Consider the following 17,003-nt stretch of genomic DNA (forward strand, 5'->3'; position numbering starts at 1 on the left):
TGGGCCTGTGTGTCCGGAGCCTGTGCTCCACAACGGGAGAGGCCACAACAGTGACAGGCCCATGTACCGCAAAAAAAAAAAAAAAAAAAAGAATATATGACTTGCAATTATTTCCTCCCATTCAGTAGGTTGCTTTTTCATTTTGTTTATGGTTTTCTTTGTTGTGAAAAAGCTTTTTAGTTGGATGTACTTCCACTTATTCCTTTTTGTTTTTGTTGCTTTTGCTTTTGCTGTCAGAATTAAAAAGTCATTGCCAAGACCAATGTCAAGAAACTTACAACCTGTGTTTTCTTGTAGGATTTTTATGGTTTCAAGCCTTAAGTTCAAGTCTTTTACCCATTTTGAGTTAATTTTTGTGTACAGTGCTGGAAAGTAATCCAGTTTAATTCTTTTGCATGTGGCTGTCCAATTTTCACAACTTCATTTATTAAAGAGTCTATTCTTTCCTCATTGTATATTCATGATTCTGTTGTTGTAAATCAATTGACCATACATGCATAGGTTTATTTCTGGGCTTTCTATTCTGTTCCATTGATCTACGTTTCTGTTTTTATGCCAATACCATACTATTTTAGCTTTGTAATACAGTTTGAAATCAGGGAGCATGATGCCTCCAGCTTTGTTCCTCTTTTCCCAGATTGCTTTGGCTATTTGGGGTCTTTTATGGGTCTATAAAAATGTTTGGATTGTTTGTTCTATTTCTTTGAAAAATACCACTGGGATTTTGATAGCGATTGAATGGAATCTGTAGATTGCTTTGGGTAGTATGGACATTTTAACAACAGTACTTCTTCAATCCATGAGCACAGAATATATTTCCATTTATTTATGTCTTCAATTTCTTTCATCAATATCTTATAGTTTTCAATAAACAGGTGTTTCACCTCTGTGGTTAAATTTATTCCTAAGTGTTATACTCTTTTGGATGCAATTGTAAATGGGATTGTTTTCTTAAATTCTCTGATAGTTTGTTATTAGTGTATAAAATACAACTGATTTCTCTATGTTAATTTTGTATCCTGCAACTTTACGAAATTCATTCATTAGTTCTAACAGTTTTTTTGGTGGAATATCCAGGGTTTATATATAGTACCATGTCATCTGAAAATAATGACAGTTTTTCTTCTTCCTTTCCAATTTGGGTGCCTTTTGTTTCTTTTCCTTGCCTTACTGCTTTAAGAATTCCAATATTATGCTGTATAAAAGTGGCAAATGTGGGCATCCTTGTCTTTTTCCTAATCTTAGTGGAAATGCTTTCAGCTTTTCATCATTGAGTATGATATTAACTGTGGGCTTGTCATATATAGCCTTTATTATGTTGAGGTACATTCCCTCTATATCCACTTTGCTGATAGTTTTTTATCATAAACGGATGTTGAATTTTGTCAAATGTTTTTTCTGCATCTATTGAAATGATTATATGATTTTTATCCTTCATTTTGTTAATATGGTGTATCACTTTGAAAGATTTTCAGGTACTGAACCATCCCTGAGTCCCTGGAATAAATTCCATTTGGTCACAGTTGTATGGTCCTTTTAATGTACCGCTGATTTCGATTTACTAATATTTTGTTGAGGATTTTTTGCATCTATGTTCATCAGGCATATTGGCCTGTAATTTTCTTTTCTTTCTTTTTTTTATTTTTTTTTTTGTGGCATCTTTGTCCCGTTTTGGTATCAGGGTAATGCTGGCCTTGTAAAATGTGCTTGGAAGAGCTCCCCTCTTTTCTATATTTTGAACGAGTTTGAGAAGGATTGGTATTCATTCTTCTTTGAATGGTTGGTAGAATTCACCAGTGAATCCATCTGGTCCTGGGCTTTTGTTTGTTGGGACGTTTTTGATTACTGATTCAATCTCTTTGTTAATCATTCTGTTCAAAGTTCTATTTCATCATGAATCAGTTTTGGTAGGTTATATGTTTTAGGAATTTATCCATTTCTTCTAGGTTGTGCAGTTTGTTGGCACATAATTGTTCACAGTAGTCTCTTGTGATCCTTTGTATTTTTGATGTATTAGTTGTAATTTCTCTTTCATTTCTGATTTTATCTGAGTCCTCTCTTTTTCCTGGTGAGGCTAGCTACTGGTTGGTCTATTTTGTTTATCTTTTCCATGAACCAGTTCTTAATGTGATTGATTTTTCTATTATCTTTTTTTGTCTCAATTTCATTTGTTTCCATTCTGATCTTTGTCATTTCCTTCCTTCTGCTAACCTTAAACTTCATTCTTTTTCTAGTCCCTTGAGATGTAAAGTTAGGTTTTTTATTTGAGGCTTTTCTTGTTTCTTGAGGTGGGCATTTATCGCTTTGAACTTCCTTCTTTGAACTGCCTTTGCTGCATCCCATAGATTTTAGTATATTACGACTCCGTTTTTGTCTCAAGGTATTTTTAAAATTTCTCCTTTGGCCCATTGGTTATTCAGTAGTGTGTTGCTTAATCTCCACATATTTGTGATTTTCCAGTTTTCTTCATGTAATTAATTTCTAGTTTCATACTCTTGTGGCCAGAAAAGATCTTCGATATGATCTCAGTCCTCTTAAATTTATCAAGACATGTTTTGTGGGGTCTGTCTTTAATTTTCATTTATTTTTCTTACCCTTTTCAAATGAGGTTTGACATCCCAGCCAAAGAGGTGATGTTAATTGTTGTAGATTTGTAAACACTGGAGTTGGAGGTGGTTTTGGTGGGGGGGTAACAAGCTGGGGGATTGATGACTGAGGTAGGGAGTTGCCAGTGGTGCCGTACTCACCTTGATTCAAGCTAACATGTCTGACCCTCAAGTAGATGAAGAATAAGTACAGTTCACCCAGCGTCCCCACTTGCCACCCTGGGTACTGCCGGTGTGTAGAAGGCAGGCCATCTGCACAGCCAGCCACCAGGTGAGTCTTGGGCAGAGGCCATGAATGTGGCCTGGCCCTCTCTGAACCTCTGCATGATGATGGAGGCCAAGACAGCCTGAGGCAGCACAGTGTCACTTCGTCTCCCCACCCCTGCCCCTTGGAAGAGTGGACAAGGCAGACACAGCCGAGGAGCACTGGGCTGGCTACTCCAGAGGGTGTGTCAGAGGAGCAGTGATGCAGAGATGTTTGAAGGGCACCTCTGCTGACTGAAGAGAACATTTTCTCTCTATGTTGAAAAAAACCACCACCCAAATCCTCCAACCAACTGGCACAAGCCCCATAGTTTTTGGCAGCATCAACAGCAAAGCCCTGAGTCCTGCCAAGAGAAACAGCTTTGAATTCAGATATAAAGCTCATCAGAATAGGGACCACACAAAGCTGCCAGCTATTTGATGGGTGTTGGGAGTAAAACACAGCCACCCTTCCAAGGGCCCACCCAAGGGCATTCTCTCTGATCAGCAATCCTCAGAAACAATGTCGGATCCTTTCCAAAAAGCAAGAATTCCCACCTGCCCTCCCCTCCAACCCAAGGTAGACTTTACATCTAACACCTTGGGATCCTGCTTGGAGAGCTGGCTTCTGAGGCCTCCAACCTGCCGGTGATGACCCAGAGCTGGAGGGGCAGTGGGAACCCGAGGCACAAGAGGACAGGTGCTGGACTCCACCCGGGCCAAAGCTCCTGCCCTTGCCCTGAGACCATCAAGCCCCCTGGAGCTGGTCCTGGGAGGGAAAATGATGCCAATTTCTGGCCAGGCCTCTGGGCAAGTTCCTGACCTTTTCTGAGCCTTGGTTTTCTGCATCTGGGAAATGGAAGTAATGACATTAGCTGCCTTAGAAGGTTGGCGTTCTGTATATAAGGTGCCTGGCTATGCTTTTTACTTCAGAAACCTCTAATGTCTCTCAACTGCCTAGGGGCTCACCAACTCCAAATCACTGAGCACAGAATTTAAGGGAGGAACTATTCATTATATTTTACACTCCTACTAACACTTCTGTGGATAGGCTGAAATTGTTTTCAGAATGACAGAAATAAATGACAGTGGTGCACGCATGATGGGTGCATGATCTCTACTGTGTGACCCATTGTCTGATTATACCCAAGAGGTGCGGGGCATGCTGGGAAGTACAGCAGACACAGTCGTGAATGCAAAATTGATATCAGATAATAACAAATGGATGTGAATACCTGCTACGTGCATGGTGTCCTAATTTAATGGTCAGTAGTATGACATAAATGTGATTGCATTCATGAACCTGAATGAGAAAACGGGTGGAGATGAGTGTCAGGTTTAAGATCATATGGGCTGGAAGTGAAAGAACTGCATTTGAACCTAGGCATGTGGCTGGGGAAACCCTGATACTGATTCCCACGCTGAACTGAAACTGCAAATATGACGCATCCTACATAAGAGACTTGCACAAAAGCAGCCCCCGTGGATGCCAGTGGAGGACTGTCCCCCCCGCCGGGGCTGACTGCAAGCTGCCAACGTGTCTTTAGGTTACAAGCGAGGAGCGGGAGGGAGTGCCAGCAACTGGCTCTCACGAGGCTGGTTGGTGCACGGCTGCTGGACGGGACCCCAAGTTCTACTAGGGACCCTGCTCCAGCGGCGTGACTGGGGCCAGTTCCTGGGCGATTTACATACAGTCACAACAGTGGAGGATGCAGAGCTGGAAGGGACCTCAGACAAGCCCCAGCCTCAGTGCTTCCCTGGTAGCATCCTTCCTCCTTTAGAAGATGTCATTCATCACTGCCGTCCTTTGCTAAGGTTAAATGTCAAGTCCCTGATTATAATGCTCCAGTGGTGCATCACCAACCCTTCCGTTATAAGTAAGTATCTCGGGCAGGGAACGGGACAGGTCCTGCTAGGGAATGAATGTTTGTGCCCCCATAAGATTCTTACGTTGAAGCCCTAATGAGATGGTCTTTGGAGGTGGGGCCTTTGAGAGGTCCTAGGTCATGAGGGTGGAGCCCCCATGGTGGGATTAGTGTCCTTTTAAGGATACGAAGGAAAGCTAGCCCTCTGTCTGCTCTCAGCCATGTGAGGACAACAGCAAGAGGGGGTCCTCACCAGACACCTGATCTGCGGTGCTTTGACCTTGGACTTTGCAGCCTCCAGAACCTGGGAAAATCAGCATCGGTTGATGAAGATGCCCTGTCTGTGGTATGTGTTACAGACCAAGCTGAGACAGACCCCTCCTGCATGGGCTCTGTGAGGGCTCCTGCCTCTTGATAAAACTGTTTACCTACCCAAGCTTTGAAAAGAGGGATAGTTTGACACTATGCTGTTGTCTCTTCAGCCACCCTCAGCATCCTTGAAAATCCCATTTTTAACCCCTGCCTCAGGCACCCATGATATGCAATTTAAACCCGCACAAATGGCTGGTCCCCCCACAGTGCGGCCTGGAGCTCCCATCCCAGGACCCCGAGTCTTCATTCCACAGTCAGACATTCGCTCCTGCTGCTGGCCTTGCTGGGACAGCAACCTCCCGACCCAGAGGAAGATGGCAGGAGTGGGCAACGTCGGCCCCACCAAGCCCAAGACCCAGTGGAGAGACAGACAGGTGCCCAGAGCCTCCTCCCCCAGCCCCGGAAGTACGAAACACACGTACAGCCAAAAGGTCTCCTGGAAACCATTCCTCAACATCTCCTAAACAAAAAGGACGAGCGGACTGTATTAACTGCCAGGTTCTTCACTACGGTTCTCTCCTCCCTCTAGACCAGTTCCCCCCAGGGGACACCTGGCGGTGACAGGAGCCAGTTTAGGTGTCCCCCTCGGTGAGAGGTGCTCCTGGCTTCAAGGGGGGAGAGACCAGGGATGCTGGGGGCACAGGACAGCCCCCAGCAGGGAGTGATCTAGCCTGAAACGCTGTAGGGCCACAGCCAGGGAACCTTGGCTACACACACAGAAAACCGTTCTCCAAAAACTAAAGATGTGGTGTTCTTAATCCAAGGAGAAATCGTACCCACAAATCACATTTTATTAGTTGTCCAATGCCACCTTCCATTCATGTCCTGGGTTTTAATTAAATTTTATGAACTACCAGTACAAATCAATACAAAGCATTTTTTTTTTTTTTTAACACACCAACAGCTTGAATGTTCCTGAAGCTTTTAAACAATGAGTTGACTGTGGGCAAACAGAAGGCAAGGACCCAGAGAGATAATTAGCTCATGCATCTGGTGCTGGCTAATAAATAATTTCCACATGAATGTAGAAACCACTCAATGTTAACTGCATTTATTATTATTTTTAAATAGTTGGAAACGATAATAAAAGGCGATTTTCAGAAGCATCTTGGTTGACTGGGTAGAACAGCTTAAGTTAAAAAATAATTAGTTACCCCTTGGCTGGGGTGGGTGAACACACAGCACAATCCTCCGTCCCGCTGGATGCCGGCAGATGGAGTGACCTTTCACAAAAGACATTTTCCTGCATTTCTTCTTGTGGAAGCCAGAAGCCAGGAACAGCACCCTGCTTGGAAAAGAGAATGTTTGGTTCACACAGTCTGCTTTGGTTTATTTAAACAGGTAAGAAAGTGGTCCCCAGTTTCCCTGAGGAGAAAATGTGTTTTCTGACTTCTATCACCAGTCTGAATGTTTCCTTTTCTGTTAAGGTAAAAAGTACATGTTCCTTTCTCTCCAGTGTTCAGTTGCTCCTTTCCGGAAATACTCTTCAGATAAAGTATCCGTGTGTCTCTTTTGGCCAGCAGCCCCAGGCCACGCCTTCCCCACGATGACCGTCTGCCGTCCAGTGCCCGCAGGGCACTGCCACGCCCTTGGATGTGGGTAACAATCCGAAGCTCTGAACTGAAAGTTCGCATAATGCAGCGAAAAGTATCTTCTCAAAAAAATGTAAAAATGTAGCTATTTATGCTCTTTTAGTAAGGCTTGCGAACTGGTAATTAAATAAGCAGAATATAACTCATAAGCCAAAAAAGTGCATTTTAAATAAAATTAACAGAGATTGTTAAAACTACAACCAAAAAGATGGATGAGCAGGTTATTTTTGGTTAATCTGGGGCGGAGATGATACAATAGCTATGGGATTATTTTCATTTTTAGTCCATTTGGTTTTGCTTGATATATTCACAAAGATCACGAAGAGTGTATCTTTGAATTTCACACGGTCTCTCCTCACCGGCCTCCTGACATTTCGGCATCCCAGACACTAGAGCCCCGCTGATAATCACTCAGATGGGGAGGGACGTGCTGGCCTTCCATTCTAATGAACTTTTTACAAAACTGGTCTTCGTTCATGAATATTTCAGTAAGCACAGAAAATAAACAGCTCTTGCTTTGCTGTAAACACACCATTAGGCTCACAATCTCACGATCAGGCCGCCTTTGTCAGACACCGGACGGGTGCGTTTGGGCTGTTTTCACAGGCCAGGTTGAGGGGTTTCGGTTCCTGTTGCAGAAGCTCAACAGGCAGAGGGAAACAGGAGGCTCTCCCCTCGCCTGCTTTACTAATCAAATTCTTTTCATCCGTCAAATTCTTTTCTTGCCCTTCAGGGCAATCTTTTCCTTGTTGCAGCCATTCACTTGGTAATTGCAAAAGGAAAAAAATCAACCGTCTCCCCACATGGTTCCCTGGGAGCTCATGTTTTCTGGCTCCTTGTCTCCTGTTTCTGTTTGCGGAGGTGGGCCTCTATCTCGTGCCTGAAGACCAGCATCCCCAGCTGCCCGTGGGACGCCTCGTTCATGGCCTTGGACTGCATGCACATCTTGTACTGCTCGGGCGTCAGCTCGTCTACGCAGCGCTTCTCGTGCCAGAGGTGGAAGAGGCCCCGCACGGGTGTCCGCACCACGATGAGGTTGCTGTGCAGGTACTTGCGGTAAAGGTGCACATCCTCGCCACCCCAGCCTTTGATGTCCAGGTCGAACCCACCTGTGGGAGAGAACACACTGCTGAACACGCTGCCGGGGGCCCCCTGATCCGCACCAGCACAGGACGCTGCGTGGAGAGCAGGAGCCTCTCGGGGAGGTCTCCCCACCCCGCCAAGTGACGAGCGTCCGTGGGGGTCAGAGAGCTCAGACACCCCAGACACAGAGGGCCTCGCTGGCAGTGGCTCCAGCTCCGAGACAGCGTGACTACACACAGCATCCCAGCCTCACTTGCTCCCAGGAGGCCCCAGCAGCGTGGTGGGCTGCAATTATAACAGCTCTGGGGTCAGTGATACCCCAGCCTTAGACCAAGGGCTGCCGCAGCGTCCCAACCAAAACCCCTGAACGAACCCTCGTGGGATCCTTTGAATGTGGCCTCCTCCTGCCACTGCAGAGGACCAGGGCCCTGCGGTGTGAAAAATTCACGTCCCACTAAAGCACTGTTCCTCCTATCGACTTAAGGGGGTCCCCGAAGCTGTGTGTCCTCCACAGGCTGGTGAAAGGAGTCATTTTAAAGGGACTGGCCTCACAGTTCTGAAGTTTGACTCAGAGAATCTCGTTTCACGTTCTAGTGACTCCTTCACACGGTGAGGAAGGGTCACCTTTGAAAACTGAGGCGGCCTCACATCTTCTCTTCACTTCAAGCCACGGCGTCCCAGACAGAACCAAGAAGCACTGGCCTCTCTGTTGTCACCATTCCTTTCTCACTGAGGAGATTTCTTGGACCTTTTGTGGAGAAGTGACTCAGTGTCTTTGTCGCACAGCCCGATTCCCTGCAGTCTCCAGGCCACGCTGCTCCGATGGAGACCCCCACTGGAGGGGGAAGTGGGGAACCCAGCCTGCACCCCTTGCGGTGAGCACGGGTGCCGTGCGGCCCCCGGACGCGGGACAGGAAGACATTGAGTCACGGCCTGAATTCGTCTTGGTTATCATACTGGCAGCCACTTTCCCTCTCTTAAGTTTAGTTTCTTTACCCTGAAATGCAGCAGGTGCCATAACCAGATGAGACAGTAGGGTAAGGGGCAGTGCTTGGTTGGCTGTGATGGATTTCTCATCACCGGTGTCATGACTACTTATTAAATAGACGGCGTACAAGTGAGACACCCACCTGCAAATGTGCACAGGATGGCAAAGAGCGACGGGGGTCCAGATGTGACCGAGAGGCTCCGAGCACGAGCCCCCTTCCCGCCTGCCACCCCCATGGTTGTCAGTGACAGCGATGCTCTATCGTTAGGAAAATCCAGTGTGTTATAACTCCAAAACTGCTAAACGTACATCATCTCAAAATCACCTTTGCTTGTACACAGAGCAAGGAAACAAGAGTTTCTCAAAATGGAAATTTCCTTCAGAACATTTTAAGAATATGTCACTTTTGGAAATTACATTTGCACATAATCATTTAGGACGACTTCTTAAAGAAATCAAGGAGCACCGTGGTGAGTTGCTGGGAACCTGAGCAAACCCACCACTCAGAGACCCATGTCCCCCACATTCTGCTGCTTCTAGCAGGACTTGACTTCAAGATGTTTGGGTTTTTTTATCTTTCTAACTCGGTGATCTCTTCGAGGGTCCTGTAGTCCCTGTTGTCCACCGCACTTCTGAGCAAAAGAAACTGGCCTCCTCAGACCTTACAGAGAGAAGCCCTAAGCCTTGGGCAGGAGGGGATGGGCCAGAAGAGAGCAAGACAGGGGGCTGAGGGGCCCCAGGGGGACGCAGGGCGGGGAATCTCCACGTGAGGGTGGGCCTCTAGCTCCACCCCGCTCAGGGTCCACCCGAGCCTCTGGGCCCAAGGTCAAGGCTTGGGCCTGTTCACTCATCCCCAGTCCTGTACAATCCACAGATCTATTCCCTCCAGAGGCACCTGAATAGGTCCTGCTGTGTGTGTGTGTGTGTGTGTGTGTGTGTGTGTGTGTGTGTGTGTGTGTGTGTGCTATTTCCCAGGGGACAGGAGACCCTCGGTGCTGATCCTGACTAGGCCCCCCGATGGCTGTGAGGTCCATCTGCGTCTGAGAGACTCGGTCCCCTCATCTGCAACCAGAAGGCCCTTCCTCTCTGTGTTCAGGGAGCGGTGTGTGTGTGTGTGCGTGCGTGCGTGCGTGCACTTGTGCATGTATGTGTGTGTGCGTGTGCACGCGTGCATGCATCTGTGTACACGCCTGTGTGCCTGTGTGCCTGTTGACAGTGACTGTGCACTCCGGACGTGCAGTGACATCTGGAATGTTCACAGGTTCAGCAGAGAGGAACCGGGATCCCCCCGATGTGTGACTTTCCCCAGTCCTCCGTGTTGTCCTTCTTTCTGGTGGTTCCCCTCTCTGTGGAGGACGTTCTGTGCGGACACAGGAGCCCGGCCCGGCTGGACGGAGGCCCCGGGCAACTTGCTTCGAAGCCGCCTTCGTGCAACAGCCTGACTTTGCCCTCATTTCTGTCCTCCCCCGGGGACACTGAGAGGTGCTGAAGGAGAAAACAGGGTCCCCACTGCCCCGAGCGCCCTCAGCCCAGCGCCCACATCCGTGGCCGGAGAGCAGCCTCCTTAGGCACCAGGGCCCCGGGCTCACCTATGTTGATGAAGTCGGACCGGTACTGGCACGTCATCCCGAACCCGAAGTCTCTCCAGAACCCAGTTTCCTTCTTTATGACCTGCAGGGAGGGCACCGTCACTTGAGGTAGGACAGAGTGGACGCGGATGGGGGTGTCACACATGGGGGGCATCGCTGACACACAGCCAGCCCCTGGGTGGAGGACAGTGAAGACACAGCAAGCCACCCGTCCCCAAGGGGCTCTGTGATTTTGGGCACCTGTGGCCGGAATGTTTCCAGGGCAGAGGCTTGAACACACACATACACGCACACACACACACACACACACTCTCTCTCTCTCTCTCTCTCTCTCAAGCGCAGCGGGGTCTGGGGTGGGGAGCCAGTTTGGGGCGGCGCCATGGAAAAGCCACCTACACATCTGGCCTGACACCTGCACGGGCGAGAAGCAGGTCTGGGGCCCACAGGCCAGGCGGGCGGCCAGCAAAGGGCTCAGGAAGTTGAGAGAAGGAAAGAGAACCACCTAGAATTCAGGCGCCGTGGCCCGGGGCACGAACCGGACTCCCTCAGGGATTGAAAAGCAAACCCGAGGCTGCGCTGCTGGCCCTGGACAAGGGCACCGAGAGGCCAGGTCCTGAGGACACGCTCAGTCCATTCATCCGCGGTTTTAACATCAGCTGCTCCCCGCGCACGTGCGGGGCCTCCAGGCAGGGACCGGCTATGAAAAGCCGGGCCTGGCCCTGCCCCGTGTCTCACTCTTCAAGTACATTTCTAACGTATTTGCTGGAGCAACAAGACTAATTTTAAAATGGTTTTTGTTGTTTACGTAGTTCTGGCTGCACTAATCCTGGGAGTGGGTTTGCGACCCTAATGGCTGTTTTTCCGGATTTGTCCCGGTCGCTCGCGTAGGTGTTAGGAGGAAAGGAAGCCCCGCAGCAGGGCCCCCGCGCCCGGCCCGTTGCCCTCTAACTGGAGAGAGCTTGCCCCGCCCCAGCGAGACCTCTGGCCGGCCCCGCAGTCCCTCTGTTTCTGTTCCTTTAATGAGGAGATGGAGCCTAGTCGCCCCAAGGGCTCTCCCAGCCTGACACCCAAATACTCACCCCATCGCTGCCTTCCACCTTCCCGAGGGCTCCCTCCACCTGTACCACAGGCTACACTACACTTGACAAATGGCCTGCAGAAGCGGCGATGGACTTAACATTTCCTGTACTCTGCGACCTATGAAACCGTCTTATTTCACTACAACCTACACGTGGATGTCACTTACACTATGGTTGGCACAAATCAAGACCAAGGAGAAGGGCCGGGAGAGGCCTGTCTGTCCCCCTCGGCTCCAGAACCAAGGCCTGCTGTACGGCAGCTCCCCAGCCACACGTGTCATTAGTATCAAGTGGAAAGATTTCACAGGGCAGGAAAGTCGGGAAAAATTTCCACTGAGTCATTTTTTTAAAATGCTTTCTGTTCCATCCCAGTCATGGCAGGTACACTGTCTCTGCCACAGCTAATGGCTCACTGTCCTTTCTGGTGGCCGGGACACAGACATGGCCTGGGTAAAAATGCAGTCAAAGAGGGCTTTCCTGGTGGTGCAGTGGTTAAGAGTCCACCTGCTAATGCAGGGGACACAGGTTCAAGCCCTGGTCCAGGAAGATCCCACATGCCGTGGAGCAACTAAGCCCGTGCGCCACAGCTACTGAGCCTGTGCTCTAGAGCCTGCGAGCCACAACTACTGAGCCCACATGCCACAACTACTGAAGCCTTCGCGCCTAGAGCCCGTGCTCCGCAACAAGAGAAGCCACCACGATGAGAAGCCCGCGCGCCACAACAGAGTAGCCCCCGCTCGCTGCAACTAGAGAAAGCCCGTGCGCAGCGACAAAGACCCAACACAGCCCAAAATAAATTAATTAAATAAATAAATTTATATAAAAAATATGCAGTCAAAGAGCCGTGGAGCATTCGAACTTCAAATATTTGGCAGCGGTCTACCTGGCATTTAAGACAGAAAGCTCCACACAGGGAAAACAATGGGCCAGCGCTTGGGAAGAAACACTAGGGGGACTGCAGAGGTAGCCTCACAGGACCCACTGAGTAGACACAGTGCCCAGCAAGGTATGACCCTCACCTGGGGACAGTGTGACAGAGGCAAACTGACTTGTGAGCGGGGAATGACCTACACAAACACTCATTAACGGGGGCTTTAAAGCTGGCAGGCCATGAAAAGCCAGTATCTGAACAGCGCGTCGAAATTCAGCCCTTGGTGGGAAGAGATCCGGTGGTGCCCTCGGCATGTACTGTGCGGGCGAGACGGATGCACATGCCAAGTTCACGCCCCTCAGGTGGGCTGGGCGCTAACTGAAGCAGTGCCCTCGACAGCCCATGAGGCCTCGAGCGTGCGGCAGGCCGCAGCACAGCCCCATTCCGAGCTCTCGGTGGTTTAACTGCACCCTCCCCCAGGCAATCAGAATAAAATCCACAGGAACATCCAGCCTGCAGAGGCCCCACGTGACCTGCCCCTGCCTGCCCTGTCCATCCCGTCCCCTCGAATGTGCCAGCTCACAGGTCGCCAAGGCTGGACACCCGCAGTCTGCCCGGCTGGGGTCGCCCTTTCCTGCTCACCACTGGGCTCCGCTCAGAGCGGTCACCCTGACCCCCCGCCAGTGTCACGTCACATCAGCTGGTTTATTTTCCCTGTAACGTGAGGTTTCTCTGAAACTCTCCTGTCGAGGGGCTGTTTCCGCCTGCTGTCCTCACCTACCACCACTGGTGAACGTAAGCTCAGGGCCTTGGTCCCGCTCAGGCTGGATGTGCAGGTCCGATCACTGTCCAGCACCCAGCAGGCACTCAGTCACTCCTTCTCCAAGGAACGAGTGAGGAACAACCAGCCAGTGGAAACGGAGACGGCTGGGGTAGGGAATTCTCAGCAGCGAGGGGCTCAGCCCAGGCCTCGGAGTCCACCGAGGAAGCTCTCAGAACCTTGGGCTCTGGACCCACAGGCAGAAACGCTTTCCCCTTCCTGGGCTCTAAGCAGACGGCTCGACTTCTTAGAACCTCGGCCCCAAGCTTCTACACGGAGCTACACACGCGGGTGACATCTACTACCGTGGAGGAGATGGAGATGATACTCTAAGAGGACCATCCCCCTGCCCTGGATCTCACCCCTCTGCTTCCAGGGCTGTGTCCTCATGACCATGCTCCCTCCCGACCCCCAGCACCCTCTGCACCCGGATCCCAGCAGGCTCTGCCCGGCACGACACACCACAACCGGACAACTGGACAGTGGTCAGACCCGCCCTCCCTCGGGGAGCCCCCAGACACGCGCTCTGCGGGAGGTCACGTGACGGGAGTGATAACTTCCTATCAGGACCAAAACACAAAGCACAAATCAGCGCCTCTCCCCACAGATGTGGGAAGGCTCCTCCCTGAGGCCCCACAGGTTCAGCCGCGCCTGTGGGGCTCCACGTGGCTGACTTGGCAAATGCCGGGGAAGCAATCTGGGCCGGAAAATAAAATCAGTCACAAATTCTCAGGCAGAGTATTTCCTCCGAACCGGAGAGAGTCTCCCAGGAACCGAGGCTGCATTTGGCCTGCCTCACGTCACCAGAAACCCCACGGGCCCCGGGTTTACAGGCCCCGTGCCTGGTGTGAGGCTCTGCTGTTGTTGCCTTGAAGTCTTAGTACATCCTGAGTACTGAGGGCCTGTGATTTCACCGTGCACCGGGCCGTGCTGTCACGCGGTGAGTGGCAGACAACCTGGCTGCAGGGGTCCCGAGGCTGGGCTGCCGCCCCCCGTACACCCCACGTGGGCTGGGCCCTGAGGCTCAGGGGTCAAATGCACAGGATCCCAGGGGCTGCGTGTGGTGTGCATGGGCCTCGGGCTGGGAGGCAGCATTACCTGCCCACGATCACTCAGCCAGTCGAGGCCGAGCCCAGACCAGCACCAGGCTGGCCGTGACAGTGTCCATTTCTTGACAAAAAAGGTGTTTCTCAAGCCACAGCTTTCAAAGAATTGGTCTAAGAACGGACTCAATTGTCACCTCCTCCAGGATTTGTACTAACCCACACTTTTCTACAAGTCTCCTTTCATCGGCATCTGCATGAAAAAGTGAAGTGTTGGGACTTCCCTGGTGGCACAGTGGTTCAGGATCCGCCTGCCAATGCAGGGGACACGGGTTCGAGCCCTGGTCTGGGAAGATCCCACATGCTGCAGAGCAACTGAGCCCATGTGCCACAACTACTGAGCCTGCGCTCTAGAGCCCACAAGCCACAACTACTGAGCCCGTGCGCCAAAACTACTGAGCCTGCTCTCTAGAGCCCACGTGCCACAACTACTGAGCCCATGAGCCACAACTACTGAGCCCACAAGCCAAAACTACTGAAGCTCGTGCACCTAGAGCCTATGCCCTGCAACAAGAGAAGCCATGGCAATGAGAAGACTGCGCACGGCAACAAAGCGCAGCCCCTGCTCACCGCAGCTAGAGAAAGCCCACACGCAACAACAAAGACCCAACACAGCCAAAAATAAATTAAAAAAAAAAAATGAAGTGTCTTCTGAAGGGCATCGTGCTGGACCAGGACTCTGCCCAGGGAGCCTGCAACCCAGAGTCAGACCCTCTGCCCCTGGAAGCACGCGGATGTGGAGAACGTGCCCCCGCCCCCAGCTGCCACAGTCTGGTCCCATCACTTGAGTTCCCGACCTGCCACCCAGCGCTGAAGGCTTCTGAGCAAGTGACACATGCCTCTGAGCTTCAACGTTCTCACCCGTGACATGAGTGCAGCACTCCTTTTCACCTTACTGACTGTTACACGACAACGTGGGCAGAGTGCCAGCTGCCCAAAGGCCACGGACATGGCATCTGTGAATGTGACTTCTGTTCTCAGCGAATGTCTGCTTCCTGAACAAACAGAAACAGACTAAAAGGATGGACCAGGCCCAGTCCGCACTTTTTAGAAGTTTAAACTGAAATGCAGGTCAGTGGTGAAGTGCTCTTTGGACTAAAGGAGAGAGAAGGGTGTAACGAGAGAGAGGTGAGGACAGGGCCCGCGGACCAGGCGTACGCTGACCAGTCGTCAGACAGTGCCGGGCAGGACCACATGACAGAGGGAGCAGCCAGGCACTGTGGGCATCAGCGCCGGAGAGGAGATGGCCCTCGGGGGAGAGCAGCTCAGGAGACACGGGGCAGGGGTGTTCCAGCTGGCGTCAAGCCCAGGTGCTGGGGTCGGGTTTGCAGACATTTCCTCGGTGATGAGTACGAGAGTCAGATTGTGGAGGGCAGTTCATCCCCCAAAGAATCAGGATTCAGGGCTGTGCTGGCACGGCCGGGACCAGCCCACCGCCTGGGCAAGGAAGTCTCTTCCCAGCTCTGTCCAGAGATGTCCAGGGGGGAGCCTGAACCAGGCCGCGCTGGAGGACTGACGCCCCAGAGATAGGCAGACAACGCTGGGAGCCAGCTCCTTCCCCCTTCGGAGAGTGGGCTTTAAACACTTCTGAGCGCACCACCTGCTTTATGCCTTCAAAGGTTTTTTTTAGTGCAGTTAATCTGTGTTTTGGAAATGCATCTCTGGCCGAGGGTGAAGGAGAGACTGGAGTGTGAGGGAGAGATGGATCTAGATGGCTCCTGCAGTGGCCTCAGCAGGAACTGATAAGGCTCAAACCAAGAGAGGGGATGTCTAAAGTTAGCAGTTACGTAAATGAAGGGTTATTCCTTTCTCGGAAGGCTGTTTCTACATTAAAGCATCAGCAAGTTTCACCTCAGGTTTAAAACTCTACAAATTAAATATTAGTATGAAATCCCACGATTTCACTTACTACTGATTACTAACGGTCTGTACTCAAATGTAAAGAAAGAAGTAACCTGAACACACAAAAAATCCCCATAAATTTGGTTTCTCGCCTCTATCTGCAGGCAAATGTTATCAAGTGTCAGTGGCAACAGCCAGAAGTAATAAGTGGTTCACTGACGACCAAGGTCGTATTTGCAGGGCCGCTGGCCGAGTCTCCCGTTTGCACATGGCAGTCATCTGTCACAGCCGCATTCCGGACCTGGGCTTTCCCTTCACCTTGATACTGATGCACTCCAGTGAAGGCTCTCAAGAACTTATTAATATATATGTGTCGTACCTTTCAAGACTGAGCCAGAAGGAACCCCTGGCAGGAAGTCTCTCCTAATTTACCCACCTCCAATCACTACCTGTTATTTTATACCTTCTCTGCACCCACATGTTCTCTCTCCACCATATTAACTTCTGGAGTTCGAGGCTCTCCTCTGGTCATTTCCCTTCTATTTCCGCTCTCACCGAGATCTTAAGCAAATCTGTCTCTGCCACACTAGATAAGGGAATCCTGGTCTTGGCCTGAGCTCTAGCTGGCTGTGTGACCCTGGGCGAGTCTAGGAGAAAGAAGTGAGTGAGTGAACTGACCCGGGGCATCACTGCCCAGCACAGGACACTGCTCCAGTCCCTGACTGCTCCATGCACACCTCAACTACCTCTCTATGGGCAGCAAGTGCTCCAGAAACGGCTCATCCAGTAAGAACATAATGGATGCTTTTCTTTTTTGACGGAGGCCCCTTTGTCTCAGAGACAATTGCTCTTTCTGGGATAAAGAGCCATAAATACTGACTCCTAAAATACCAGACCTGTGTGCTCTATGGAAGGTCTCAGCTGTATTCGGAGGTGACTGGTAAAGGTTG

General features: G+C 50.6%; 1 protein-coding gene across 1 annotated transcript in view; it reads right to left on the minus strand.

Moving 5' to 3' along the window:
- Window positions 1-7,497: 7,497 nt before the first annotated feature.
- CSGALNACT1 (chondroitin sulfate N-acetylgalactosaminyltransferase 1) overlaps window positions 7,498-17,003 on the minus strand; it is a gene marked incomplete at both ends in the record, with an annotated part of 84,579 nt that continues 75,073 nt past the window's right edge. Inside the window, 2 exons of the mRNA XM_079726611.1 lie at window positions 7,498-7,787; window positions 10,339-10,420. Coding sequence (XP_079582737.1) covers window positions 7,498-7,787; window positions 10,339-10,420 — 372 coding nt within the window. The remainder of the gene's footprint in view (window positions 7,788-10,338; window positions 10,421-17,003) is intronic.

The sequence above is a fragment of the Hyperoodon ampullatus genome, assembly GCF_949752795.1.
Source record: "Hyperoodon ampullatus genome assembly, chromosome: 20".
NCBI lineage: Eukaryota > Metazoa > Chordata > Mammalia > Artiodactyla > Ziphiidae > Hyperoodon > Hyperoodon ampullatus.